At 45.0% G+C, this 27,644-nt stretch overlaps 1 protein-coding gene across 1 annotated transcript in view; it reads left to right on the top strand.

Annotated features, from left to right (window-relative positions):
* The window catches only part of GPR156 (G protein-coupled receptor 156), an 84,303-nt gene extending 77,117 nt beyond the window's left edge, over window positions 1-7,186 (top strand). Inside the window, exon 11 of the mRNA XM_032406635.1 lies at window positions 4,064-7,186. Coding sequence (XP_032262526.1) covers window positions 4,064-5,404 — 1,341 coding nt within the window. The 3' untranslated portion in view covers window positions 5,405-7,186. The remainder of the gene's footprint in view (window positions 1-4,063) is intronic.
* The last annotated feature ends 20,458 nt before the right edge of the window (window positions 7,187-27,644 follow it).

The raw sequence follows: 27,644 nt of genomic DNA, 5'->3' as shown, positions 1-27,644 counted from the left end.
GGAAGGGGCGCCTGGGTGGCTCAGTCAGTTAAGCATCTGCCTTTGGCTCAGGTCATGATCCTAGGGTCCTGGGAGTGAGCCCCTGTGTTGGACTCCCTGCTCAGTGGGGATTCCGCTTCTCCCTGTCCCTCTGCCCAACCCCGACTCGTGCGCTCTTGCTCTCACAAAAATAAATAAATAAAATCTTTAAAAAAAAGAATTATGAAGGAAGAAATCAGAGTGGTAAGACAGAATAATGGGTAGTGAGGGCAAGGGAACCTAAGTTAGAATGGTCAGAAAAGACTCTCTGAGCCAAGAGCTGGAGGTTAAGTACAAATTGACCAGGGGCAGGGAAAAGCATTCCAAGCAGGGAGAACAGTGTGGTAAAGGCCTTGAGCAGTAGTGGATCCTAGCTTCTTCTGTATGGTGCACATTCTCTTTACTTAGAGTAGTGCCATCATTTCCAAGATCTTATGGGGCCCATTATTGTCCTTTCCAGGTTTGAACTAGAGATTTCAATCATCCTACCAACCCAGAAAGTGTCCAAAATGGGGTGGAGGGCTTAATAGGGCCTCTGAATATCATAGTAGCATCAGGGGAAGACTGGGCCAACCCCAAGCCCCTTTTTCCTCTGTTCTTGAGCCAGAGTTGGCACCTCTCCCAGAACTGGGCGGTGTGATAAGGGCTTGAAGAAGGCACCTGGAAAAGCTTGAGGCTGCACTGCCTCAGAAAGGAGGCACAGGACTCAAAGGAATCAGTTTTTCACACTCACTAACTTATATTTCATACTTTTTCAGCACAGAACACACCTGAGTCAGTGCTATGTGGGAAACTACACTTATTTGTAACTGGCCTGACACCTGGGTATCAGTTGTCCCTGTGTGAGACAAGGGTGCGATGGGGACCTAAGGAACACAACCAGGGAAGGCATTAACCTCCCCAGGCACCCCCTGCCTGTGTTCCTCTACTCCCTCACCATGCCCTCGGTCTGGAGCTCTTGAATCCACCAGAGGAATACTTCTCCATTTCTTTACTATTCATGAAGCATTCAGGACCTTATTTCAAAGCCAGAGTCCTTCCTACCTGGCAAGGGTGTAAGTAGCATTGCCTTTAATCTCTGTGAAGTCTTCAAAGAAGCATTTTTTTTTCCAGCTAAACAGAAGGCTGGAAACTTGGCGAGAACAGCCAGGATGGTTTTTATTCACAATCAGCTAACGTTGGAACAGCCAAGTGGCCTGACTCTTTAGCCTCATGGTAATTTGTGACGTGCTTTTTGTATTTCTGCCATGCTACCCTGTTTCCCACGCAGTAACTGAATCTGCTCTATCCAAAAAGATGCTTTGAGTCTGCAGAGGAAGGGCCCTAATAGGGAGCAGATGCATAGGCAGTAAAATCCTGGCCTTCTCCTCCCGCGGCCCTACACCTGGAACATCTTTCCCGGAACAGGCCTGAGAACAAGCAGCCTGTCCTAGGGCCCCTCCACAGGCCTGGAGAGCTTCCAGTATCCGAGTCTCAGTCCCAGCACTGCCTGGTAGATAAACACAAGTATCCCTCCTGCTTCCCTATGCGCAGAGACCCTGACTCCAGCTCCCCGGTTGCAGGTGCCCTCTATGCAGCCCCCTCCGCAGCCCCCTCTGTCTCCTCTGTCCTCTTCTTGCTTTCCCATGAGGTGGACAGTCCATCTCCCCATTGTTGCCCTCCTTGACCCTATGGCCAGAGGTCCTCCAGAGGCTGTTCAGGCAGCAGGCATCACTGACTTGCCGGGCTGTGGGAAGGCCAGCAGACAGAACCTTCCCAGAGGTTGAAGAACCTCCCTTGTACACTCTGCAGCAGAGGAAATTCACCTACAAGAGGGTGACTCCATTTCTCCTTAGAGCCTGCACCTTATAAAACACACCGATGGATGTTTTTCTTCCCCAGATGTGCCAAAAGTAATAATTAATAAGCTTATTTAAATGTAGCTGCCGCAGTAGGTCAGATTTCGGTCTCACAATGGCAACGCCTCACACCACGCCTTTAATTAGTATGCAGCCGCGGTGAAGACAGAGTCCCACTTCCTTTTCTGGAACAAGGGAAATTTACTGTTTAGGCTGACGTTTCTAAATCCGTCACCAGTCAGCTTCAGATGTTTGGTTTGCTGGGAGAAAAGTATTCTTTCCAACTCAATGTTTACCCTATTTTTCTACACTCAAAGGAATTGGGAGCACAAAAAGTCAGCACTTGGAGTTTACTTGCTGGAGTACTTGTCATCAGCTGGTGGCTTCCTCCTAACTCTATGGGGCAGTGGAGACTCCTGAAGGGCTTCAGGAGGAGGGGCTGGTGAGGAGGAAGAGGGTTAGGGTCCCTCCTATGCAGCCAACTCAGTCGTGCCCATGAGATCCTCGGAAAGATATCTGGCACCACCCAGATATCATGAAGAGCCCGAATGAATGTCATCGTGTTACTCATCCACTCTGCTCCTGGTGAGTACTTGAGTCATCTACGCTTCCCCGGCAGCTCCCCGGCCTCACCACTCTGCAGGTGAGCAAAGGGAGGATGGGGAGACAGGAGCTCAGCTTGCAAGCCCCTTCCGCTTATTCACCAGTTACTCACTGGTCCTGGGCTCTCTCCTGATGATAAAAGAAGAAGACTCAGCCGGGATGAACCTGGAGTACCAATATTTGGAAAATCACCCTCCTGCTTATAAAGAGGGAACAGGAGATCCACTTGAAGTCACTGCCAGAGGACTATTACTGGTTACTGCTCCCTTAAAGGGTCACTTCTGGGCAACACTCCCATATCAACTTGAGAAAAAAACCACAGGTTCGGTCCACAGGCGACTTGTTTCAGGTAGCCAAAGGAGGGAAACATGCTTTTATTTCTAGGGCACAATAAATGGATGGCCAGATGCTCATCCTCAGCTTCTAGAGAGGATGACCACAAAGAGGTTGCATTTTGGTATTTGGACAAGCACTTCCTAGAATGCAATGTTTGTGTTATTACTCCCAAACCCTGGACCCTGTATCATCTGCCCCAAGACCATCACTTCTGCTTTGGGTTCCACTACTTTTGAAATTCAAAAATCTCAGAAGGTGGACATAAGTTCTGAGCTAGACAATCACCGGCTATACCAGCAGAGGATATTCAGGGCACTCCCACCACCACCCTTCCTCCTGCTTCATGCCCCCCCAATCTTACAGTTAATACGGGCACACCCCTGCAGCCCTCACTTGCCAGCCCTCCTGAGTACAACCTGTTTGTCAGCTCACAGCCATGCAGGAGGTAGGCTGCTCCCCGGGCTCAGTCATCTCCTGGGTTCCATGCTAGATCTACTAGATCAAGCGATCAGAGATTTAGTCCCAACTATTCTAATAAAAAGAAAAAAAAAGTTTCTCCAGTGATTCTGGTGCCTGCCCTTCTTTAAGAGCTACCGACAGCTAATGGCCCCACATGGTAGCTTTGGCGTCTGCCCCCGAGGTCCCGCCAAGGGAGGTGATGACACCAACCTGAGAATCCCTGTTGCACCCGTCCCAACCCCCAGCTTGGGTCTTGTCTCTTTGGTGCAGGAATCTCCACTCTTCTCTCTGTTCTTCCCAAATGTTCTAGTCTGTTTAGCAAGAGGCAAAATATGTATTTCCTCATTCATTCATCCCCTTGAGATATGCCTGAAATTTATCTGTATTTTGCGGAAGTGTGACCAACCCCGAGTTGGGCCATCTCAGACATTGTCAGAGTGGTGTCCCGCAGAGCGGCCTGACCCTCTAAGTTCTGAGGAAAGGGGAGAGGGGCTGCTGCAGCCAGCAAACAGCTAATACTCTGCCTCCTCTGACCTCCCTTCTCACTGACAAAGCCACACACTCGGCGGATGTAAGGCGGGGATTAAGATCACCCCACAATAAATCATGGCTAACCTTTACTGAGCACCATGTGTCAGTTATTGTGCTAAGCGCTTCACTCACATCCCCAGAGCCTGAGATCACCAGCTGACATGCAGAGGAACTGGGATTTAGAGCAAGGTTCTGATGCCACGCTTTCTCCACCATGGGAAACAATGTAAAAACCCTCAGAGGCATCCTTTATTGATGGTTTCACTTTTATTTTACAGAAAAATGCTATGATTGAAAGCCTGCAGGAACAAGTAAACAACGCCAAAGAGAAGCTAGTGAGGCTGATGTCAGCTGAGTGCACCTTCGACCCCCCAGAGTGGGCTGTCCCTCCGGCCTCTTCCCACAGCAAGAACACCCTGGTTGCAGCCTCTGCCCACAGCCTGGTAGCTCAGGGGCCTTCAGAATGCCTCTCTGGCTCTCAGAACGATACCAGTGTGGTTGCCCAGGACTCCCAGAGCACCTCAGTGCCCTCCTCAAGTGTACAAAGCCTGGAGCGGGCTGTGAAGGACACCAGCTCCTCCCCAGGGCAGAAGGAGAAAATGTCTAACTTGAAAGACATTTCAGATCATTTAAATTTGGGCTGCAGCCAGAAGCCACGGCCTGAGCAAAGCCGAGGTGCACAAAGGCAAGACCAAGTACCCATGGACCCCCACCAGATTCTCATACCAGGGGGAGAAGGCCCCATTCCCCAGAGACAGGGGCAGCTGGAGAACTCAGAGGAGCCCCAAAAGCGGCTGTCAAGGGTCAATTCAGTGATCAGGGAGAAGCTTCAGGAAGTCCTACAAGATCTGGGCCTGGGCCCTGAGACTCCCCTCCCCTGTCCCCAGCAGCCCTGGAAGAGCAGTGCTGCCCACAGCTTCCAGAAGATTCCCCTCTCCAATGAGCTGGGCTTCAGCCCATACATGGTGAGGAGAAGGCGGGCCGCACTGCGGGCTCGCTCACATTTTCCAGGCTCTATACCTTCATATGTGGGGCATCGTGCAAATAGGACTGTTTCTGGGGCACACAGTGGGCGGCTAAATGTGCACAATAGGGACAGTGACTGCCCAGATCCCCAAACTGCTGATTCCAGAGTCCCAAATCCCTCTTCCAGGAAGACTTCGCTACTACCCGATCCTCAAGGCAAGCTGGGCACTGTGGAGGGCAGCAAACAAAGCCAGACAGAGCCCCAGGGTGCCAGAGGGAGCCATGTAGCCTTTCCCCACCAGCCTTCTGGCTCTGACCAGGCACCATGTCCCACTGCCCCACACCTATCCAGAGCCTCACCAGACATTCCGGAACAGCGGCAGCTGCTGCCCCTGGGATTCCCACGCTGTCCCTCCATGTCCCCTCCATGCAACTACCTTGACACTGAGTCCAGCAGTTCAGACGAGTTCTTCTGTCGCTGCCACCGGCCCTACTGTGAAATCTGCTTCCAGAGCTCCTCTGATTCCAGTGACAGTGGCTCATCAGACAGCGACCCTGACCCTGCTGGGGGGCTGGCTTCCTGGGAGAAGCTGTGGGCCCGCTCAAAGCCTATCGTGAACTTCAAAGATGACTTGAAACCCACACTGGTGTGAAAAGCAGCAGAGTGGGTCTGGATATAGAGGTCGGTTCAGGACAAGCCATACCAAGGCCTCTAGGTGGAAGGCCAATTTTGGCCTTCGGGAAACAGGTCGGTGCCCTGAATTGATCAAGCCTTTCCCATGTTTCAGCTGTGCTCACTTGAGCACTGTGCTACCTTGAGCTCTTCTCCATCTATCAAAAGAGGGGTATTGCCTGTCTTGTTACTACCTCACAGCATTCCTGTAAAAGACTCTGGTTGAGTGACCATAAAAAATAACTTAAAAGGTGCTAAATGAGCACAGAGGGTCTTCTGTCCTGGTCAGTCTGTATTCTACAAAACTCTTAATATATACCAGGTGGATAACTATGCGGACACACAGATGGAGAGATGAAAGTTTCTGCAGAACCAGAGTTGTAGACTGTGACCCATCAAACTGGCCTTCTGGTGGACAGACCTGCTAGGAAGATAAGTCTCTTACATTCTTGGGTGCCCCACTCTTGGCAGGGGGTGGTTGTATTTCTGCTGAAGTTTGTGAACACCACCCCTCATTTCCAGCTTCCAGCCAGACTCAGCTCAGAGTCACCTGTACACCACTGTTTGGTGCACATGTCTTTCCGCCATTACGGCATCTCACCAGCATCCCTGAGACTGTCAGGTCTCCATGTGCCCATAGGCTCCCCAGGTCTCGCTCTTGAGCTCAGATGACACCAGAGGCCCAGACTGTCTCCTGGTCCCTGTGGCCCATCCCTTTGACTCTTCCAGTGGTACAGTTTTGTGCTGGGCAGGGTTGGGGGGGTGTCGGAGAAGCACACAGTGGCAATTTCTGATGGGGTAGAAGAGGCCCTGTTTGTCAAGAGGTGGTTTTGGTGCCGTTGGGATTACGTGAGCTCCAACAGCTACATAAACCTGGAAATAGAAAATGGGGAAATATAAAGGAAGAAATGGGGGAGAAGGCAGGAAAAGAGAATAGGTTTTGAATATTGAACCTGAGTCTAGCATGGTACTTGGCAATATAAAATTTCAGTAATTCCTTATGATAACCCTGTGAAGTAGGCACTCTTGTTCCCATTTCATGGATGGGGAATTTGAGACTTAGAGAACTGAGGTAACTTCCCCAGACATCACACTGATAGAGAGTGGCCCCCATAGGACTTGCCCACACTTCATGGGACTCCCAAGTTGGTAGATTTCCCTGGGGGCACATCTCTTCATTCATTCTCATGGGTGTGGCCAGAGAGTAGAGCAAGGTAGTGTAGGAAGGCCATGAGGTGTTCACCCTGCAGTTGCAGGTAACAGACCTGGGTTCCTGGCCTCAGGCAGCAGCACCCCCACCGCCTCACTGCCCCGGGCGCCCATCCACACCTCCCAAGGGAGCCAGGGCGTTGGTGAAGAGCGAGGGCTGAGAACGTGACCACCGCCAGTGCCACAGGGAAAGCACAACTGGGTCCACTTTGCTTTAAGCAATTGTTGTTTACAGGCCGTCCCCCGCCCCCACTCCCTTTGTGTTCGTCTTTGCATATACATGTTTGTGTGCAGGAGTTTGGGCCTCATTAGATATGCTTGCAGGGGGGCGATTGGCTCCAAACATCTCACAGAAGATTGATCCTGAACTCTCAGGGCTGCCGACACTACGTGAATCTCCAGACACTGGACTGGGAAACCCTCCTGGTAGCACGGGTTCCTCTACTGTTTACTTTTAAATGCAAATGTCGTAATTTATTCTGTGTGTGGGTTTGTAGTTTCCACTTGTGCTGTTTGTATGCTGTCCAAGTGACACCTTAATAAACCAGAAATGGCTCCCAAAGCAAGTCTCTTTAGAAATTGCAGTCTTGTGCGGCGGAGGAGAGAGGCAAAGACTGAACCACCCAGGGAGCGGACACGAAGCAGCCGTCAGAGCTGCCACTGGCTTGCCCTGGCTTCCAAGTGTATCTTCTACCAAACTTGCATTTGTAACAGATTCTTCCGTGGTCTCCCTGTGCAGCTTCCTATCCCAGAAACACTTGCCCCAGTGGAGAGAGGAAACTCTGGACTCTGGAGACCCTCCACTCTTCCCACCCATGGCAGGGGGTCCTGTAGTTGGGCTTTACCTCCTTCAGTTTCTTTCCTGCTAGTATGTCACCTCTAGCAGCCTCCCATTCATTAATGTGGACTATGCAGGCTCTAAATCTGGCACTCCTTCTAGCTTCTTCCTCTCTCTCTGCAACTGTATCTCCAGTCCCACCATCTCGGCACTTGCACATCTCCATCCCTCCTCTACCTAGAATTTCTTTCTCCACTTTGTACACCTTGTGAATTACTCATCCTTCAAGACTCAGATTCTGAACACCCCCAAATAAAATGGACTGATCCCGTAGTTAAATACAGAAGGATATCTTGGGGTCCATGTTTTGAACTCAGTTATATAGAGGTTTCTATTATCCATTTTACCTAGAATGACTTTGTAATCTTTGATAGACTTGATTGAAGAGATGGAGAATCTACCCTGAATTTTCCTTAGTTATCATTTGGTTCAAAAACTATGTGCCATGGGGCATCTTGGTGGCTCAGTTGGTTAAGCATCTGACTCTTGGTTTTGGCTCAGGTCATAGTTTCATGGGTTGTGGGACCAAGCCCCAAGTTGGGCTCGAGCTCAGCAGGGAATCTGCTTGAAGATTCTCTCCCTCTCCCTCTGTTCCTCCCCACCCCATCATGCTCACTCAAGTTCTCTCTCTCTCTCTTTCTCTCAAATAAATAAATCTTTAAAAAAACAAAACAAAACTATGTGCCAAATATCATGACCACCTGCCTCAAGTACTGTCTCCAAATCTATTGTTTACTTGGGGTACTCATCCCCACTCCTCACCAGCTCCTTCCCTAGATCTTTTATTCCAAACCAACTAATCCAGTGATGAAATTCTTAAAGGGATGAATGTGTCATGACTTTTGGATGCTCTTGACTGTTAGGCTCTTGGAGAAAGGGCAATAACTTGTACAAAGGAATCCTGCAGAAGGAAACATTGCATCTACTACTGTGCTCTGGGTTATGTATGTCTCTCTTAGTTTTAAGGTCTGGCATGGAGCCAGGCCTGATTCTGACCCAAGCATATCTTGTCCTGCTGATTAAAAACTTGGGATTGAAGGTGCCCATCCTGATCCCAAAGTCCATTTCTTTCTCCTGGCCTGTGACAAACTCTTTCCTTAAAGGATCAACTTGGCCTTCCTGGAGCTCATAGCAGAGAAAAAAGCATCAGAATGTAGGAGGCTTGTTTTTAAAGAACCATATCACTTCTAAAATGGTAAAGAGAAAAGTCAATGCAAGTTCCACAAAATCTCTTCTGTATCTGTATTTATTTTTATTATATTTAGATGTGTCTCTTGCACAGATTGCAAGTTCCTAAAAGCATTGAGTTTGTCTTCTGCATCTTTGTGTCTTCCAGAGTAGCCATCAGAGAGCTTTGCACAAAGTATAAGCACAATAAATGTTTGATGGATGGATTTCTGGACAGATAAGTGGATGAAACAAAGGAAGGCAGAGAACCAGTTCTGGGGCTAGCAAAGCAGCAGAAAGGGAGGCAGAACCATCTGGTTTCACTGCTTTCTAATGAATTAAAAACAAGAAACAATATCACCCAAAGACCCAGAAATAACTGAATTCTGAAAATGACAGTACTTTAAGACTCTTAGGGAGAAGGGTGATAGAATGATAGAGTTAATGGAAGAGAAGCAAGAAAGTTACTGTGATTAAGGTCTTCTCTTAAAGATGCTTTCTTCACAGGCTTGTCACTGAGTAACAAGCAGCATTAGTAGGAGGATGGTCTGTTCATCTTTCACACCATCAGCTTCCTTAGTCTCCTTTCTCAGAGCCCCAAACAGAGCACTTTCTCTGTACCCTCTGGCTGCTACATTTAACCCAGTAACACCATCTGGGCTTTGTCAAGGGAGGTCTAGTGCAGAGACGGCATTTGGGGGCTGAAAGCAAGGAGAGAGATTACTCTTTTACTCAGACTTGGCTCTTCCTCACTTCTGGTACCTACTGTGATCTCTTTCTCCCTGAAATGTTCCTCATCTTAGCAATCCCAGCCACACTGCATTTGAATAAGGGAGCATCTTGGGACGTTCAACGCACTATTGAGGTCACAAAGAGGCAGGAAATAGACAGAATAACCAGTTATGAGCTTGACAAGATCTGGGTCAGTGTTTCCCAACCCTTTTCATTCTTTGACTTACCTTCGGATGTCTAAATATACTAAAAAGACAGGCTCAGAGAGTAAGTGCTTGGGAGAGACCCTGGCAAGGTCTGCAGGTAACTAGGAGAAAAGCAAAAGGACAGGAAACAGGAAGGGAAGGAGGACAAGAAATTCAAAGAACAGAGAGTGACAGGGAGATGTGGTGAAGGAGGGAGGAAGACAACAAAAGGCATCCCACTTAGCTTTGTCAGTGGACAGACTGTGCCAGTTGCCTCTCTTGTAAATGAATGTGCTGGCTCCAGTTCTGAGTCAGAGAAAATGAGGCTCACTTCTGTGAAGAATGGCAGGGATAGCCTTGGAGAGCCCTTTCTTCCGTATGTATGTGACCATCGGTTCATTTCACGACTTTCCCCACGAGACTATGAGCTTCTCGAGCCTACAACTTGTTTGTAATTATCTTGGTGTCCCCAGCACCTAGCACTGTGCCCAGTGCATGGCTGATGCTCAACAGATGTTTGTCAAAAGGAATAAATCAAGAAAAGAGAAGCCTAGCCAGAGCGGTCTTAAGGGGGAGCCCAGGGAAGCCACTCACAAGAGCTGAGGTCACCTGGGAAGCAAGGCTCAGGTACCTCATCACGGATGACAGTATTGTTGATTCACCTGAGTTTAAATCCCTTGTTATAACACCCGAAAGCTTTGTCAAAAGAAGGCATTTTAGATGAGCTCTCTTCTAATTTTTGTACAATAGTTTTCCCCACGGCAATGCCAGGACTTAAAGCCGCCCAGGTGTCTGTGGGACTTTCAGCAAGTTGCATAACCTCTTTGTGGCTCAGTTCCCCCAACTGTAAACTGGGATAATAACACCTACCTCATACAGTTGTTATGAGGATTCGATGAATTAATGCTTGTAAAGTGGTTGAACTGTGCCTGGCACAGAGTAAACATTATATAAGCTTGTGTCTTGGGAAGTTGTTTGGGAAACACAGATTTACAACTAGAAATCCTGTTTTCTTGCTTTATGCCCAAATCCCCCTTCTTTGTGTTCAATTTGTTTCTGAGGGAAGGGTCTTCTAAAATAGACCTGGCAAAGCGAGGGTTACCCCTTGGTTCAGCCCACTTCTTGGGCTCCAGAAATTTCTCCTCGAACCCCCTGTAGGTCAGGCACACTTTGGGGAGCAGAGCCACCCATAGGACTCAAACATCAGGGCAGACCCAGAAGAAAAGGTATAGTTGGAAAGTCAGGAAATCTGATTTTGCTTCGGGGGGAGCCAAAAGACACAACTAATTTCCTTGATAGAAATATTATGGACTTTGTAATAGAAAAAATACCTACTGTCTGTCACTTAATACCTGTCTCACTTAAGACCTATAACCACCCCGCGAAGTAGTCACGGTTTCTGTTCTACAGATGAGGAAACTGTAACTGGGAGAGGCCGGGCAACCAGGCCAACATCGCGCAACTGGGTAGAGGCAGAGCCAGAGCAGGAGCAGAAATCTGACTTGATTCCAAAGCCATTTTTGGATTCCCTGACACTCGTTCCAGAGCATGTGCTACAGGCATGCTAGCAGAAGACAGAAGGAATTTCACCCCGGCAGGGTAGGGGCCCAGGCTGAGGTTTTCTTAGGACACCACAGTTTCCTTAGGAAAAGCAAGCTGGTCTAGTTCTATAAGCCTATTGCAACACCTCCATTGCTGAGTCACTGAGCAGTGTCCTGGAGGCTGGAAGGGAGCTTTCTAAAGCTACCTGGCCACTCCAGCCCCCTGAAGGAAGTTCAGTGCCATAGACACCTGATACCGAAAAGAAGGAACTCCTTTGTTTAAAAAAGTTATGGCCAGACCTCCAAGCTGGAAGTCTTTTCTCAAGCACTGTGCCCTTTAGGTGGCACAAAACGATGAAGCTGGACAAGGGTTCCAGAACCACAGATCTTCTGCTGAGACGCAGGGAGGGCCGTAGAATCTCTTCAGCTCAAGTCCATTTTGCTGAAAACCTTTCATTGCCCCCACTTCCTCAAGATGAAATCTCACCTTGGTTTGGGGTTCGAGGCCCTCCATTATGGAGTTCTGCCCTCCCTCATTCTCCACTTGCCTAAAACTCTCCTCCTTGCTTCTGCCAAATGGGTTTCTGTCTGCTATCAGAGCATGCCCGCACTACCTCAGGCTCTAATTTTTGTTCACACCAACCCTTCTCTCCCTCATCCTGACTACCCCGGCCTGAAGTGACCTCACTTTCTTCTGGCCAGTTCCAACTGGCCTCAGAATTCATTTGGTGATAAATTATATACTCCTGTGATGCCCCTGACAACAGTTGTATTGTTTGGAGCATTGTTTTATAAATTGTTTATTGTTAACTTTTCACATGTTCATTTCTTGCCCCTCCAACTAAATTATGAGAGACTGGAAGGCAAGAGCAATGTCTAATTTATCATCTCATGTCCACAATATCTTGCACGGTCCCTGCTGCCTTGTAGATCCCAAAAACATATCTAGGTTTTTAAAGACTGACTAACTCTCTCTGCTCCTCCCTTTCTGTTTGCTCAAGAGTATGCAAATGAAAAGAAATTTGGCAGTATTTTTCTTTCATACTGAACCTGGGGTTTAGCATTTCAGAGGATCTCTGCTGTGTCATGAGTGAAAGTCCACTATATATGCCAAGCTCTAGGATAGGGCCTTACAGATAATGCTGGATGAAATTAAGCCAACAAGACCCAAGTTATGAGATCCCTAAAATTCTGGACCTAATTTCCCCCAACATCTTCAAAACAAACAAATAAATAAAAACCAGCAACAACAAAAACCACTTCTCTAGATGGTTCCTATGAACACCCTCAGGAAGCATAAGGCTCCTAAAAAGAGGGAGACCAGGTTATTTCGGCTGCTATTGCTACTGCTCCCACCATAAAATATAGCAGAGAATCGGAAACAGGATACAGACCTGTCAACATATTCTGATGTCACAAGCAGGCACTTTTACACTCAGGAAAAGGAGGCCATACCAGTGGAATGCAGCCAGATGTCTTATTTCCAGCAGTGATCCCAAAATTACTCCAGAACTGCAAGAGTCTCATGACTGGGCAGAGTGGTTTGGGTCTTGCACTATAAGCCATTGCTGTCAATCCACATCCTAAAGGGATTTCTTCTCTCTAAAGCCCTGCCTACAGCTTCCAGGACATCCCAGATCAAGGTAGGGTCTTTATATTAACATTTTTTTTTAAGTTCACAAGGTGATTTTCATGTGCAGCCAGAGTTGAGAGCCACTGGGCTTTGGCTCTGGCCTCCCAGGATGTCGGAAGGAAGCTCCAGCTTCTATCCATCATCTTCATCCCCATGCCTTGCTCAGCCCCTGGTCTGGAGCAATCCCACTCTTCCCTAAACACAGCTCCCAGGTGTTAGTGAAGGCAGATGGACTGTGTACATTCTGGATTCCCCTATACTCTCTCCTGGGCTCTTCTTTCATCTCAAGCATAGATTCCTCCTCCTCCATGAGCCTTTTCCTGTACACTTTGGCCCACTGCACCTTCCCTCTGTGATAGTTAATGATCCAACACCTGTCCAGCACATACTTCCTCATCACATGGCACTGGAATGCAGCCCCTCACATGGGCTTTCTTTATCTCTCTCCTGAAATCACAAGCTCCTCAGAGTCAACAGCCACCCTTTGAACTTCTTTTTGTTCTGACAGGGAAGAACATGGAATGGACATAAAAGGTGCTTGAATATTGAATAGAGAGGGAAAGAATAAAGAGAATGAGGAGGGATAAATTCTTATTCAACAAATATGTATTACACATCTTTCATAAAGCAGGTGGAGAAACAGTAAACAAATAAACAAAAGATAAAATAATTTCCCAGATAAAGTGTAATAAAAAATAAACCACAGTAAAGACATGGGGAATGAATAAATGAATGAATTTATCAAATGTCTAGTAAATTCAAACTCCACCAATATTTAATTTCTATCCACCCAGGGTTTTCCACCAGATTGTACAAAGTAGAAGGGGGCCACTGAGTGTTTATACTATTTTGCTAGGGCCGTCATAACAAAGTACTATGAACTGAGTGGCTTAAACAACAGAACTTTTTTGTCTGGAGGCTATAGGTCCAAACTCAAGATGTCAGCAAGATTTATTCCTTCTACAGGCTGTGAGGGATCTGTTCCAGGCCTCTCTCCCTAGTGTGCATCCTAATGACCTTACTTTATAACTTAATTCCCATTGTCAAAAAACTCTACCTCCAAATAAAGTCACACTTGAGGTACTGGGGGTTAGGACTTGAACATACGAATTTTTGAGGAACACAGTTCAGCTCATAATAGTGTCCAAACAAAGTTTTCACCTTTCTGTCAAGATCTGCATACCACTGGGGTTTACCACTTAAAGATTATTTTAGCCAACTGTAACCTCCTTGAGGGCAGGAACTCTGTTGTTCATACCTATTTCTCAAGATACTAAGACCACGCCTAGCACAGAGAAGATAATTCACAAATGTTAGATTGAATTCACTTTCATTCTAGAAAACTCAGGGCAAAGGGTGAAGCCATTTAACCCAGGAAATCAAAATAGGTTGATAGCCCGCAGCAATTCCTGAAACTCTCTGAGTCAAAGGAAATTATGTTTCCATGACACAGAATCTCTCTAGATTTCTTAATTAGGGGTATTTGCATGACGAGAGGAGACTTGCTTTCCTCCTCTCAAATCAATGGCCTCTGCCTCTGCCATCAGAATTATCTCTACAGCAGCTGCATGAGTCACAGAGAGAAGGTCTGACTCTCAGTGGGGGAATGAACAGCAGGAGAGAGGGAAAGCATCTTATGATAGAGACCCCTTATGGATGTACAGGAGAAAAGGAGGGCCCACAGCTCAGCCTCTCAGTAACAAATGCAACAGAAACAGCAAAATAGCTTTAACCAAGCATCTCCCCACCTCAGAGATATATGCTGCTACTTCCCTTTCAACAGCTCAGTAAAAAGGTCTCCAAAGCCCCATACCAACTGGGCCCTTGCCCTCAGTCCCTGGACCAACTGTGAAAAGCTCAACATCCAGTACCCAGAAAGAACACATGGTGGGTGTGAGAGGTGTGAGCTCTTAGCACCATCCTGCCTCACAGTCATTGACTCCTTGAGGCCCCTTGTGTGCTTGCACTGTTCCCTACAGATCAGATAGGGTAATTCAATCTAGCCACCACAGATTCTCTGAATGAGGGTATTCCTTACCTGAAGGAATGTTTCATGTCTTCTTCCATTGCTAAATGGACATGCTTCCCATGTCTTCTTCTATCACTAAAAGCGTTGAGTGAAGGGCGCCTGGGTGGCTCAGTTGGTTGAGCGACTGCCTTCGGCTCGGGTCATGATCCTGGAGTCCCGGGATCGAGTCCCGCGTCGGGCTCCCTGCTCAGCAGGGAGTCTGCTTCTCCCTCTCCCGCTCCCCCCTCTTGTGCTCTCTCTCTCTCTCACTCTCTCTCTCAAATAAATAAATAAAATCTTTAAAAAAAAAAAAAAGCGTTGAGTGAAGGTCTCACTCAGCAAAGCTTTATCAGAGTGGACGACATTCTTAAGATCTATTCAGAAAACCTAGAAAGAGAAACCAGGTGGTTAAGTAGGAAAGGGTTCCCATGCTTTCTCTTCTACCAACTGGCAGCCTGAATCATGTGTCCAGTCCTCCAGTTTGGACACCAAACAAAACCCTACGAAAGCCTTTTGGAAGATGATCCACACAGCTAAGACAGGTCAACCAGAATTCCAAATACTGAAGAAAGAAGAGAATCTTTCCTCATACTGCTGCAAAGAGGCTGAAGAGCCACAGTGCAGCTGAAAACAGTTAAAAACCATTAAATCGGGGCTGTCAGCAGTGCCTCTGAGGGAAAGACACAGAGATGGCCAAGACCAAATCCTTGAACTACAGCTTCCCAAGGGAGCTCTGGGGAGAGGACTCTTGCAGCAAATGCCCACAGCTTGTGATTACAGGACATTCAACCTTCACTCCAGGAAGTTGGACTAGACCCTGTAAAAGCTGGGAGGAATTGGTTTTCCACTCTAGCCAAAGGCTTACGTTAGTGTTTCTCAAATGAAGAAAATGTTTTCAGAGAATCACAAGGTCTCTCTGAGATTTTTTTTTAATTTGGCTTTTTATTTTAAAGATAATAAAAAAATAATTCTTAGCTTGTTCTCGATCATCTGGATGACTGTTTTAGAATGCTCTGTGCAATTTCAGTACCTAAGGTTGTGCTTTGTGAAGGTTTGCGCAAGCAGAGCTTAAATGGCGTCAAGGCCTGCTATATAAGTGAGGATTTTGAGATGGTTTGAATGTAAAAAAGTAGTGGGAGAACAAGTCATCACATGGCAAATGGCAAACGTGGAAGATTGTGTTGTCCAAAAATGGGCTCAGCAATATTCCTAGTTCTACATGCTCCTTCAGAACCTGGTCACTATCTCATCAAGAGGTAGAGTCTGTATTTCCTCCCCTTTGACCTCAGTGGGCTTTTGTGACTGCTTCAACAAATAGAATGTGGTAGAAGTGATGCTGCATGACTTCCCGGGCTGAGTTATTAAAAAAGATAGAGCTTTCTCTTGGTTCTTTCTATCTGAACACTTGCCCTTAGGACATAGCTCTATGTTGCAAAGAAGCTCAGGACCCGTAAAGAGACCACATCTAGGTATTCTGGCTAGAAGATCCAGACAAGTTCCCAGTGAGCAGCTGGTGTCAATTGCCAGACATGTCAGCAAGCAAGCTTTCAGACCAGGGGTTGGCAGTTTCTGAACTGGTCAAACCTGACCTATTGCCCATTTTTATAAATAGTTTTATTGGAACACTACCATGCCCATTTATTTGTCTATGGCTTCTTTTTAGCTACGATGACAGAGTTTAGTAGTTACAACAAACTATATGGTCTACAAGGGTGAAAATAATGTACTATCTGATTTTTTATAGAAAAACTTTACCGGCCTCTGCATTAGATGATTCTAGCTCCCATTCTTCAAGCCACCTCAGGTAAGTCCTAGTGGAGCAGAGATGAGCCATCCCTACCAAGCTCTGCCTAAATCATAGATCTGTGAGCAATACAAGTACTGTTTCAAGCCACAAATTTTGGGATTGCTTGTTTCATAGCAATAGATAACTGGAACAATTTTATAAGCATGCTGTATTCAAGAGGACCTGGCCAAAGTAGGTTATTCCATATTCAGATTCTACTGCTTAGAGCTTATCTTTGTGTTTACCAACTTGCAGCAGTTCATTAGCAGCAAGAAGTGGATAATTGCAATAAAGGATTTTTCCATTCCCAACTCTAATAAGAATTAGATTAGATGCCCCCTATAATTCAGATTTTAATAACATCACAATGCTAATCTTATCTCCAAGAAAAGATAATTTTATATTATTATCTAGTAACACTTCATTAAAATTGGTCTTCAAGAATTGCTTGCTGTCATCTTATGGGTAAGTGTGTGGTCTGATTATCTTGCGCTATCAAACCAAGCTTTGATGTTACTAGTGACATTTTCTATAACACACTTATGCAAACAGTTTATTCTCTGCATTAAAACAACTGAAGTCAAAATGCAGAAAAAAATTAAATATACAGCCAGAACCGAAAGTCTTTCAATTATTAACCAATTTGGGGGTTTTGTTTTAGCAAAACATCATCTCTCACATTAAATTTAATCATGTAGGATTTTATGGATTTTTAGAGTTAGTTTGATAATTTGGTTTTCTAATTGTGTAAGCTGCAAATAGAGCTGTAAGCATAGGATTCATACCTGCATTTACATGTGTGTATGTGTGCACACAAGCAACATCAGAATAGATGATAGAGTAAATCTGTAATATATAATTTTTCCCTTTAAAAGAGGTCTGTAGAGACACAAAAGGACAAATATTATATGATTCCACTGACATAAGGTACCTAGAATAGTCAAATTCATAGAGACAGAAAGTAGAATAGTCTTTTTTTTTTTAGATTTTATTTATTTATTTGACAGAGAGAGACACAGCGAGAGAGGAAACACACGCAAGGGGAGTGCGAGAGGGAGAAGCAGGCTTCCCGCCGAGCAGGAAGCCCAATGTGGGGCTCGATCCCAGGACCCTGGGATCATGACCTGAGCCGAAGGCAGACGCTTAACGACTGAGCCACCCAGGCGCCCCGAAAGTAGAATAGACTTACCAGGGGTTGGGGATAAAAGGAAACAGGGAGTTATTATTTAATGGGTATGGAATTTCAGTATGAGATGATGAGAAAATTCTGGAAATGGATGGTGGTGATGGTTGTACAATGATATGAATGCACTTACTGCCACTGAATTTTACACTTAAAAATGGTTAAAATGGTGGATTTTATGTTATTTATACTTTATCAAATTTAAAAAGAGAGTCCAGTACCTTACCCAAATCCCAGCCCAAGCCAAAAGCAACTAAGAGTCTCCGCAGGACATTTCCCCTCAGGCCTAGATGCTTAACCTAGACCTTTGAGGTTTTACACTCAAAGGTGAATAGAGCCCTTTTGTAAAGGGCACCAAAGAATTGGTGCCCAGGGGAAGAACATCTCTTGCTCTCTTGCTCAGACTCTGAGCAGCACCAGCCTGAACCACTCACCCCTGGACTTTTGGTAACAGGCCCCTTACAGCCCCTGAGCATGGGAGGGAGGAAGTGATTCCAAAGAGAAGCCCAGACATTCTGAAAGGCCATCTACCCGCAGGCACTCAAAATCCTCATCCTTGCCGTATCCTCATTCTGGTTTTGTCCCACACCAAATGGGAACTCCTCCTTCTAGAAGAGGGGTATCTCTGAGCAACACTGGAAACTGAGGTACCTTTCCAAGGGAGGGGAGGAGGCACAGTGAAGGAAATGTGGTAATTAGAAGGGAGATTCCAGGGTAGGCATTCGAAGGGAATGAGGTGCCAGACTCTGTGCTTTACATTCTTTATCACCTTTAAAAATCTTCCCAATAACATTAAATGTTTGTATCTCCATTTTATAGAAAAGGAAACTGAGGCCAGAGCTAACTTTGCCTAAATTGCCGCACAGCTCAGAAGAAGCCAGGATGAGAACAAGGTCCGTCGGATTACAAAATCCTGGTCCCTGCCCCTTCTTCCTCCCTGTCCACCGTGGACTTGTTCTAACCCTCCCTCTCACCTGCTCTGTAATGGTTCTGCCTCACTACACACCAGCCTCTTCATCTGAAAATACCTCTTCACAGCCTTGAAGGAGCCCTTGGGCTCTCTCTGAGTAATGTAAGAATTTGGCCAATAACCAGGAACCCCAAAGAAGTGGAGTCCAGCGAAAAAAACCGGCACCACAAGAAAGCCATGCCGGACCCCTCACGGCTCCCGAGAGCCCCCCACGTCATCCAAGGGGCACTGGATACAGGATTTCTTTCTTGAGAACGTTTAATTTAACATGTGGGTGCACCTAGAAACAAAGCTCTTCAATAAAAAAGCTAAGCATGCTAAACATTCTTTATAGCCAACTAGTACCTCAGCCCTTTCTAGCCACACTGAAAATAGCTCTAAAAATAATATCTTGAGCAGTTTCTATTTGCTCCTTCCCAGGAGAAGGTAAACAAGTAAACTCAAAGGCAGCTGCTGCCCAGCCACTTCTTCCTGTATTTGTTTCTTGTCTCTCAGGGACAGCCCACTCCCCGACCCCCAGCCCTGCTTTTCCTGCTCCCCGCCGTCCCTCCCTCAGTTCCTCTCCTCGACCAAATTAGACACAGGATGCTACGAGGATCCAGCAGCAGTCATGGGCATTTTCTGAGTAATTCTTTACACTCCTGTATGAATTAATTTTTCATGTGCTACTGCCCATTTAACATTTTTATCGTCGAGCAAATGTTCTCCAGGAAGCAAACTGAGGCTCCGGGAGCTGGAAGAGGATGGAAGAGGTTATACTAAATGGCTTGTAGAGGCCATGATGGTTCCATACCTGAAGGGACTGTACTGAAACTATAAACACGTAGAAGAAACATAGGCAGTAAGCTCCTTGACATCAGTCATAGCAATGTTTTTTGGATCTGGTTCCACAGACAAGGGAAACGAAAGCAAAAATAAACAAATGGGACTATGTCAGACTCCGAAGCTCCACAGTGAAGGAAACCATCAATAAAACAAAAAGACAACCCATTTAACAGGAGAATATATTTTCAAATCATACATCTGATAAGGTTTTTGTATCCAAAATATATAACGAACTCATACAACTCAGTAACAATAACCAAAAAAAAAACCCCAATAATTGAATCTTAAAAAGGATAGAGGAGGGGCACCTGGGTGGCACAGTTGGTTAAGCATCTGGTTCCTGGTTTCAGCTCAGGTCGAGAGCTCAGGGTCATGAGACTGAGCTCCACATCAAGCCCCATGTTGGGCTCCACACTCAGCGCAGGGTCTCCTTAAGACTCTCTCTCCCGCTCCCTCTCCCCCCAACTCACGCACTCCCTCTCTTTCTCTGAAATAAATAAATAATTTTTTTTTTTTTAAAAAAGAAAAGAAAAAGGACAGAGGATCTCAACAGACATTTTTCCGAAGAAAATACATAGATGACCTATAGGCACATGAAAAGAGGTTCAACATCACTAATCATTAGGGAAATGCAAATAAGAACCACAATGAGATATCATCTCATACCAGTCAGAATAGCTAGAATAAAAAAGACAAGAGGGGCGCCTGGGTGGCTCAGTCGTTAAGTGTCTGCCTTCGGCTCAGGTCATGATCCCAGGGTCCTGGGATTGAGCCCCGCATCGGGCTCCCTGCTCCGCAGGAGGCCTACTTCTCCCTCCCCCACTCCCTCTGCTTGTGTTCCCTCTGTCGCTGTGTCTCTCTCTGTCAAATAAATAAATAAAATCTTTAAAAAAAAAAAGACAAGAAATAACAAGTATTGGAGAAAAGGGGACCCTCGTGCACTGTTAGTGGTTATGTAACTTGGTGTAGCCACTATGGAAAACAGTATGGAGTTTCCTCAAAAAATTTACCAGATGATCCAACAATTCCACTACTGGATATCTATCTGAAAAAAATGAAAACATTAATTTAAAAAGATACATGCATCCCTATGTTCATTGCAGCATTATTTATAATAGCCAAGATATGGAAACAACCTAGGTGTCCATCAATGGATGAATGGATAAAGAGGTCTTCTTTATTTTCTTTATCCATTCATCCATTGATGGATGGATGAATATACATATTATTATGTACACATACACATACACACACAATGGAATACTACTCAGCCATAAAAAAGAATGAAATCTTACCATTTGCAACAACATGGATGAACCTTGAGGGTATTATGCTAAGTAAAATAAATCAGAGAAAGACAAATCCTGCATTATTTCACTTACATGTGGAATCTAAAGAACAAAACATACAAACAAAACAAAACCCAGACTCATAGATACAGAGAACAGATTGGTAGTGACCAGAGGGGAGGAGGGTTGGTGGGGGTTGGGCAAAATGGATGAAGGGGATTGAGAAGTACAAACTTCCAGTTATAAAATAAATAAGTCATGGGGATGCAATGTACAGTGTAGGGAATATAGTCAATTATATTGTATTAACTTTGTAAAGTGACAGTTGGTAACTAGACTTGTGGTGACCATTCTGCAATGTATACAAAGATCAATCATTATGTTGTACACCTGAGTATGTCAATTATACCTGAATAAGTTTTTCTAAAAGTGCAAAAAAAGAGGGGCGCCTGGGTGGCTCAGTTGGTTGGGCGACTGCCTTCGGCTCGGGTCATGATCCTGGAGTCCCTGGATCGAGTCCCACATCGGGCTCCCTGCTTAGCAGGGAGTCTGCTTCTCCCTCTGACCCTCCTCCCTCTCATGCTCTCTGTCGCTCATTGTCTCTCTCGCAAATAAATAAAATCTTAAAATAAATAAATAAATAAATAAAAGTGCAAAAAAAGAAAGAAACTATGGATGCCTAGAACGGAGCTCCCACTTGTGGGTCTGAGCCACTAGATGGCAATTATGCCCTTTGCCCTGTTGCAGCTGACCCTAGACAACAGGCCTGTCCCTGGAGCACTTTGATGTCTTTCTGGTGCAAAGATCTTTGACAAGCTCATAAATACCCCCTTTCATTACAGCAACAACTGTTTCTTATCTACCTTGAACGTTACTAGGGATACTTATAAAAAACTCAGAGAAACATTAAAAGTGATAAGAGGGTTTTCCCTCATACCTCAGCAGGAGCTCCATCTGACCAAATATCTAATATTAAGCAAGAGCCTTTGCCCCACTTTCAATCACCTTTCTCATGTTGTGTGCTTTGGAAAACCTTGGTCCTGGGAACTCCTCTTTGGAGGTGCTTTTTCTTCTCAGCTTTTCCCTCAAGAAAGCCTGTGAGGATACTCTGGTTAGACTACCCTGTCATGCCTCCTTCAGCTGGAAAAGTCCTCGCTCCCATGCCACTCTTCTTTCCTACGTCTTTTCCCAAACCTTAGCCCCACCCTCTTACCACCTATGTTCAAACCATATTTGTCATACAACTACTAAAGGGTTAATACATCATTCCATTGTTATTTGCCCACATGTGTCTTCCTCATTAGATGGCAAGTGTCTAGAGAGCAGGGATAAGGTTTTATGTATTTATTTCTGATTCCCACAGTGCCCAGCCAAGCAAGCTGCCAACTACCACCTAGACAGCAGGTAGAGATTGAAGAGAAAAGAACCCTGTTACCTTCTCTGAAAGTCCCAGCTGTCCAAAACTAACCATTATCCAGTCATTGAGAAATTTCACATCATCTCTTCTGCCCTGTCCTAGGACCTGAAGAGCTGAATCACCGTCGGCATCATTAGGTGGGTGGATGAGGAATGTGTGTGTTTAGGTGAGTATTTGAGGAAGTATATGTGCAGTGGGGTACAAATACTGACAGATGTCTGGATTCCTCTTGGACACTAACCAGGTCCCTTATCTCTGCTTGCTCACAAAGAAATGTTATTGGTCTGGGAGGAGATTACAAAGGCCAAGTGGATTAAGGCCATTTTCATTTGTCTCAAAGGTGACTTCCCTTCCAGCAGCAAGAAACTTATATTCACAGAAGGTCATAATTTGGAATGATGTCCTGGAATGTTTTTCCTCTGCTCTGCATCCTTCAAAGTCATGCAGCAAAAGTGTAGTCCTCGGACCAGCAGTATGAGCATTACCTGGGAACTTGCTAGAAATGCAGAATCTGAGACCCCACCCAGATCTGCTGAGTCACAGTCTACATTTTTACAAAATCCCTAGGTGATTCACATGCACATTAAAGTGTGAGCAGACTGATCTATAACATACCTTAAGGCCACAGTATTTCATGGGAGCGTGGTATCTTGGTAAACTCTGGAGCACTCTGGCTTGTCCCAAAAAGTCAGGGTCACAGTGGGATCAGTCAAATTCTTCACGCCTTGAGAGTTTAACAGAAAGTCCATTATTTGGCAATGCTGGGGCGTTAAACAGCCCTGACACTTCCTCAACGTACTGGGATTTAAACATAAAGCCCCCAGGGGCACCTGGGTGGCTCAGTTGTTAAGCGTCTGCCTTCGGCTCAGGTCATGATCCCAGGGTCCTGGGATCGAGCCCCACATCAGGCTCCCTGCTCCGCGGGAAGCCTGCTTCTCCCTCTCCCACTCCCCCTGCTTGTGTTCCCTCTCTCACTGTGTCTCTCTCTGTCAAATAAATAAAATCTTAAAAACAAAACAAAACAAAACAAAACATAAAGCCCCCACTGATGGAAACCTGGACCCCAGACCAAGGTCTTTGTCAGGCTCTCCGAAGATTCCCCCACAGTAACTAGGTCACCTGGGGTAGTGTATAGACCAGATAAAGACAAAATGAAGGCTTTCTCATAGGCTCTGAAGAACCACCACAGTCCAGGTGAGGTTTTCCTAGTAGCTATAGCAGACAAGTCTGAGAATTAGCAAGCCACTTGGGGTGGGAGTGAAGGAGTCATTCGATACTGACTGGGCTTGCTTCACACTCATGAAGTCTGAAGAGGCCCCTGACTAAATTATGGTAAATGCCAGAAATCCTCCACAGTGCAGTAAGTCCAGGGAGCATGGCCTGGGCTTGACTTCAGCCACACTCTGCCTTCTGTATTTGGAGCAGGACACTGTTCCCAGGTCTTCCTAAGTTCAGATGAGTTATGGGTCAGAGCAGAGCATGTTCTCAGGGATGATAGGAATGGAATCCACCTGGGAAGGGAGGCCATGCCATTTATGAAACTGTACATAGCCAGTGTTTGTACCAAAGTGTACGCCTGAGAGATGAACAACCACAGGCAAGACAGCAGGTGGCAGCCTGGGGGATAGGCAGCCAGTGTGTTCATGGCCAGTTAGCACCTGACAATAAAGCAAGAACTGGCGCTCAGGATACAGGCAGAAAATGAGCTGTGCTAAGAAAGTTCCAAAACACAGAACTAAGTAAGGCAAAGAAATGAAACGTGCTTTCATAAACTTTAATAAAGATAAAAAGTAGAAATGGAAGAAAATGAGGTCAAAGGAGGAAAACATAGGATGGGGTTGGAACTGAAAACTATTCCATCTGCAGCTCGATCTTATCACGTGTTGACCTCGGTCTCTAGAAAGTTTGTATCCTTTAGTTTCTTGTTTATCTTTCCCTTGGTGTGCAGGGACTGTGACTCCTTGCCTCTCTTCTCCCAACTCAGGTCCTAACAGAACCCTTTCTTCCTCAGTCTCCAACCACATTGGCTTTTCCTAACAGAATCTGAAGGGGGCCAACCGTCCCTAGTGTGGAAGCTGTCATTGACCCATGGAGTGACCAGTCAGAAATTGGTCCTGGACCAATGGGAACACATGTGCAACTATACATATATATACATATATATAAATATCTATTATACATAAATTTTATGATAATAGTTTAATAACATTTTCATATTTTTAATACTTCTTAATTTTGTGGTAACAGATTAATAACAATATTTGTTATTAAACTATTACCACAAAAATTACCCATAACCCCTTCACCTAAATACAACTTTTTTTTTTTTTAAGATTTTTTATTTATTTACTTGACAGAGAGAGACACAGCGAGAGTGGGAACACAAGCAGGGGGAGTGGGAGAGGGAGAAGCAGACTCCCCGCCAAGCAGGGAGCCCGATGTGGGGCTCGATCCCAGGACCCTGGGATCACGACCTGAGCTGAAGGCAGACGCTTAACGACTGAGCCACCCAGGTGCCCCCTAAATACAACTATTTTTATCTGTCATTTTTGTGTGCCTGAAAATGACAAACACATCTGAATATAACCCATGTTGTCCCAGGCCACACCTGTCTGAAATAGAATAGTCAATAATGGTAAAAATGGCATTTCTCTGGCTCTGCTGTCACCTTCAATTTTGGGAAATCTGACCACTCTCAAATTCCACCCAACTATTTCTGGGAGTCCCTAACTAACCAGGAATGGAGATGAGGATGACCTCTTGTGTTTTCCCAAACAAGGTTTTTTTAGTTACAAAGTGATCTCTACCATCCCTCCACCCCTCCGTGTTCTGGAAGGTTTGTGTTAACTTCCTACATGTCTGCACACCCAAACTGTAATTAATTCCCTAACATCTCCACCCCATAGGGCCCTACTAGGCTCATTATAGATTTAGAGTCATCTCAAAGATCCTCCCCTCCCCTTCATCCCTGCATGAGGCTCTCAATGTTCTCACAAGACTCTGGTTCTCTAACATGATCCATAAGTATCAGGCTAAAGGACAGGCTGAGTGAATGATGAGGTTCTGCACTTAGAATCATACAAGTGGACACACTCCTAGGCAGACCCTTGGTTGTGTCTAATCACCAGTCCTATAGAAGTAGCTCCCCATCCAGAAAGCCTATGAAGACTCAAGTGATGGACAGTGGTGTTAATGTGGGAGAGAATCATAAAATTGCCTCTTCTAATTGGTTATTTTAAAATTTATGATCTCCTGCTTTAATGATTAGTGGTAACAAAGGGTGACACCCCTCACAACCTGACATCTCCATTAAGAACTGGAAAGTTGGATTGTTTTTGCTATAGGAATTCAAATGATTGACTCAACCGGGCTAGGAAAACAGGCTTTTCATACAGAAATGAGAACTCATTATTAGAGAGAAGTAAAATTGATTATGGGTAAGAAAAACTGGTGAAAGTTTTTTTTGTGAGGAAGATGGTATATAAACACAGGCACAGAGGCAAGAAAGTACAAAGCTTGCTCAGTGACCCATTTGGCTTTAACTACAGGTTCATGTGGGGAAACAGTAGTAGATGCAACTGGGGAAGGATAGATTTGGGGCTGCCACACTGAAGAGAAATCTTAATGCCAGCTCAGGAATCTGGATTTTTGTTGAAGGCACAGAGAAATACTGAAATACTTTATACATGTAAATAACATGATGGAATTGGCATTTAAAGAAAATTGTTCTGGTGCTTGTATTCAGAAAATATAGGAGAGAAAATCTGAAGGAGATAAAGACAAATATATTTAATTGTACCTAAGTCTTTGGATTTCTCTGAGCCTTGCTTTAAATTGCTTGTTTAAATATAGTTATTGCTAATGCTAGTAAATGTGTCATTGAGTACATATTATTCTTGACAATCTAAAAAATTCTATATTTGGTAACAAAAGATATATGCATGAAGAAGCACTCTTTGTTATTCCACTAACGATGTTTATAGGAAGCTCAGCTGCTTAAAACATCAGACTATATCTAATTTACCAGACTATTAGACTATATGTAATTTACTGTATCTAATTTACCTGTTGGTACATTAGAATAAATAGCTTCTAGTAACATTAAATTCATCAAAAAGATTGACAAAATGACAGGTATTCTGAATGGAACTTTTGGCTAGGAAACCATAAAATATGAGATAAATGTGTTTCAAATATGAAAGGTACATAAATTCAGATGGCTTCATAAAATTTTTTTTTCCTCAGATGTGTCAAATATGTGTGCATCCATTTTTCCTATTTAAAAAATTAGTGATCTTTATTAAAGAACTTACATTTATGTTAAACTTTTATTTTGGTTTGGTTTGGTTTGATTTGGTTGGGTATACACTGGGCTCTTTTGTTTTACTTTATTACTTTTTCAAAAATTTTACAAAAGTAAAGGAATTTTTTAATTTTTATTTTGCCTACCTATGAGTCTTATACATTTTTTTAAAGATTTTATTTATTTATTTGACAGAGAGAGACACAGCAAGAGAGGGAACACTAGCAGGGGGAGCAGGAGAGGGAGAAGAAGGCCTCCCACTGAGCAGGGAGCCCAACGCGGGGCCTAATCCAAGGACCCTGGGATCATGACCCAAGCCAAAGGCAGATGCCCAACAACTGAGCCACCCAGGCACCCCTTGCCTATCTATGAGTCTTGGCAGGAGCATAATGTGCCTTTCACTATAGAAGCTGTAAGTTAAGATCCTCACTTTCTAACTCCTTCGTCCTTGGGCATGGGAAAGTATCCTAAGCTTGGTCAAACAGGTGTGAACTCCCTGAACTTTGAAGCAGGGACTATCGTCAAAAAGAGTCAGGTATCCATTTTGGAGATAGGAGAAGGCAGAGAGCTTCCAGCAATTAAAACTGGACAGCACTGTGAGCTGTGGTGGCCAGGGGTTAATGCAACAGCAGTGTCCTTACCAGAATGGTTCTGGTAAGGACAAGGTGTGCTTTGGGCTCCCTGGTAACTGCCTTCCTTCCAAACTTGTCTTTACAGGTTGCCGAATGGTTTTTTGAGTTCCAAATATCTTCTCAATGAGTTCCTCTTCCATCTAAATCAGCCTTGGTCAGCTTCAAGCTTGCAAGAACTTTGGCTGATATGACAAACTCACTGTTTTTTTTTTTTTTGAACAGCAACAGATTTTTTTTTTTTTTAAGATTTTATTCGTTTATTTGACAGAGAGAGACACAGCAAGAGAGGGAACACAAACAGGGGGAGTGGGAGACGGAGAAGCAGGCCTCCCGCCGAGCAGAGAGCCCGATGCAGGGCTCGATCCCAGGACCCTGGGATCACGACCTGAGCCGAAGGCAGACGCTTAACGACTGAGCCACCCAGGCGCCCCAGACAAACTCACTGTTTAAATTAAAAAAGAAGAGAAAATATGGACAAGGCAAAAAATAAAATCATTCATAA

This window comes from Phoca vitulina, unplaced genomic scaffold, assembly GCF_004348235.1.
Source record: "Phoca vitulina isolate PV1807 unplaced genomic scaffold, GSC_HSeal_1.0 scaffold8, whole genome shotgun sequence".
Classification (NCBI taxonomy): domain Eukaryota; kingdom Metazoa; phylum Chordata; class Mammalia; order Carnivora; family Phocidae; genus Phoca; species Phoca vitulina.
The sequence above is the reverse complement of the archived record's forward strand: the minus strand, read 5'-3'. Positions and strand labels throughout refer to the sequence as shown.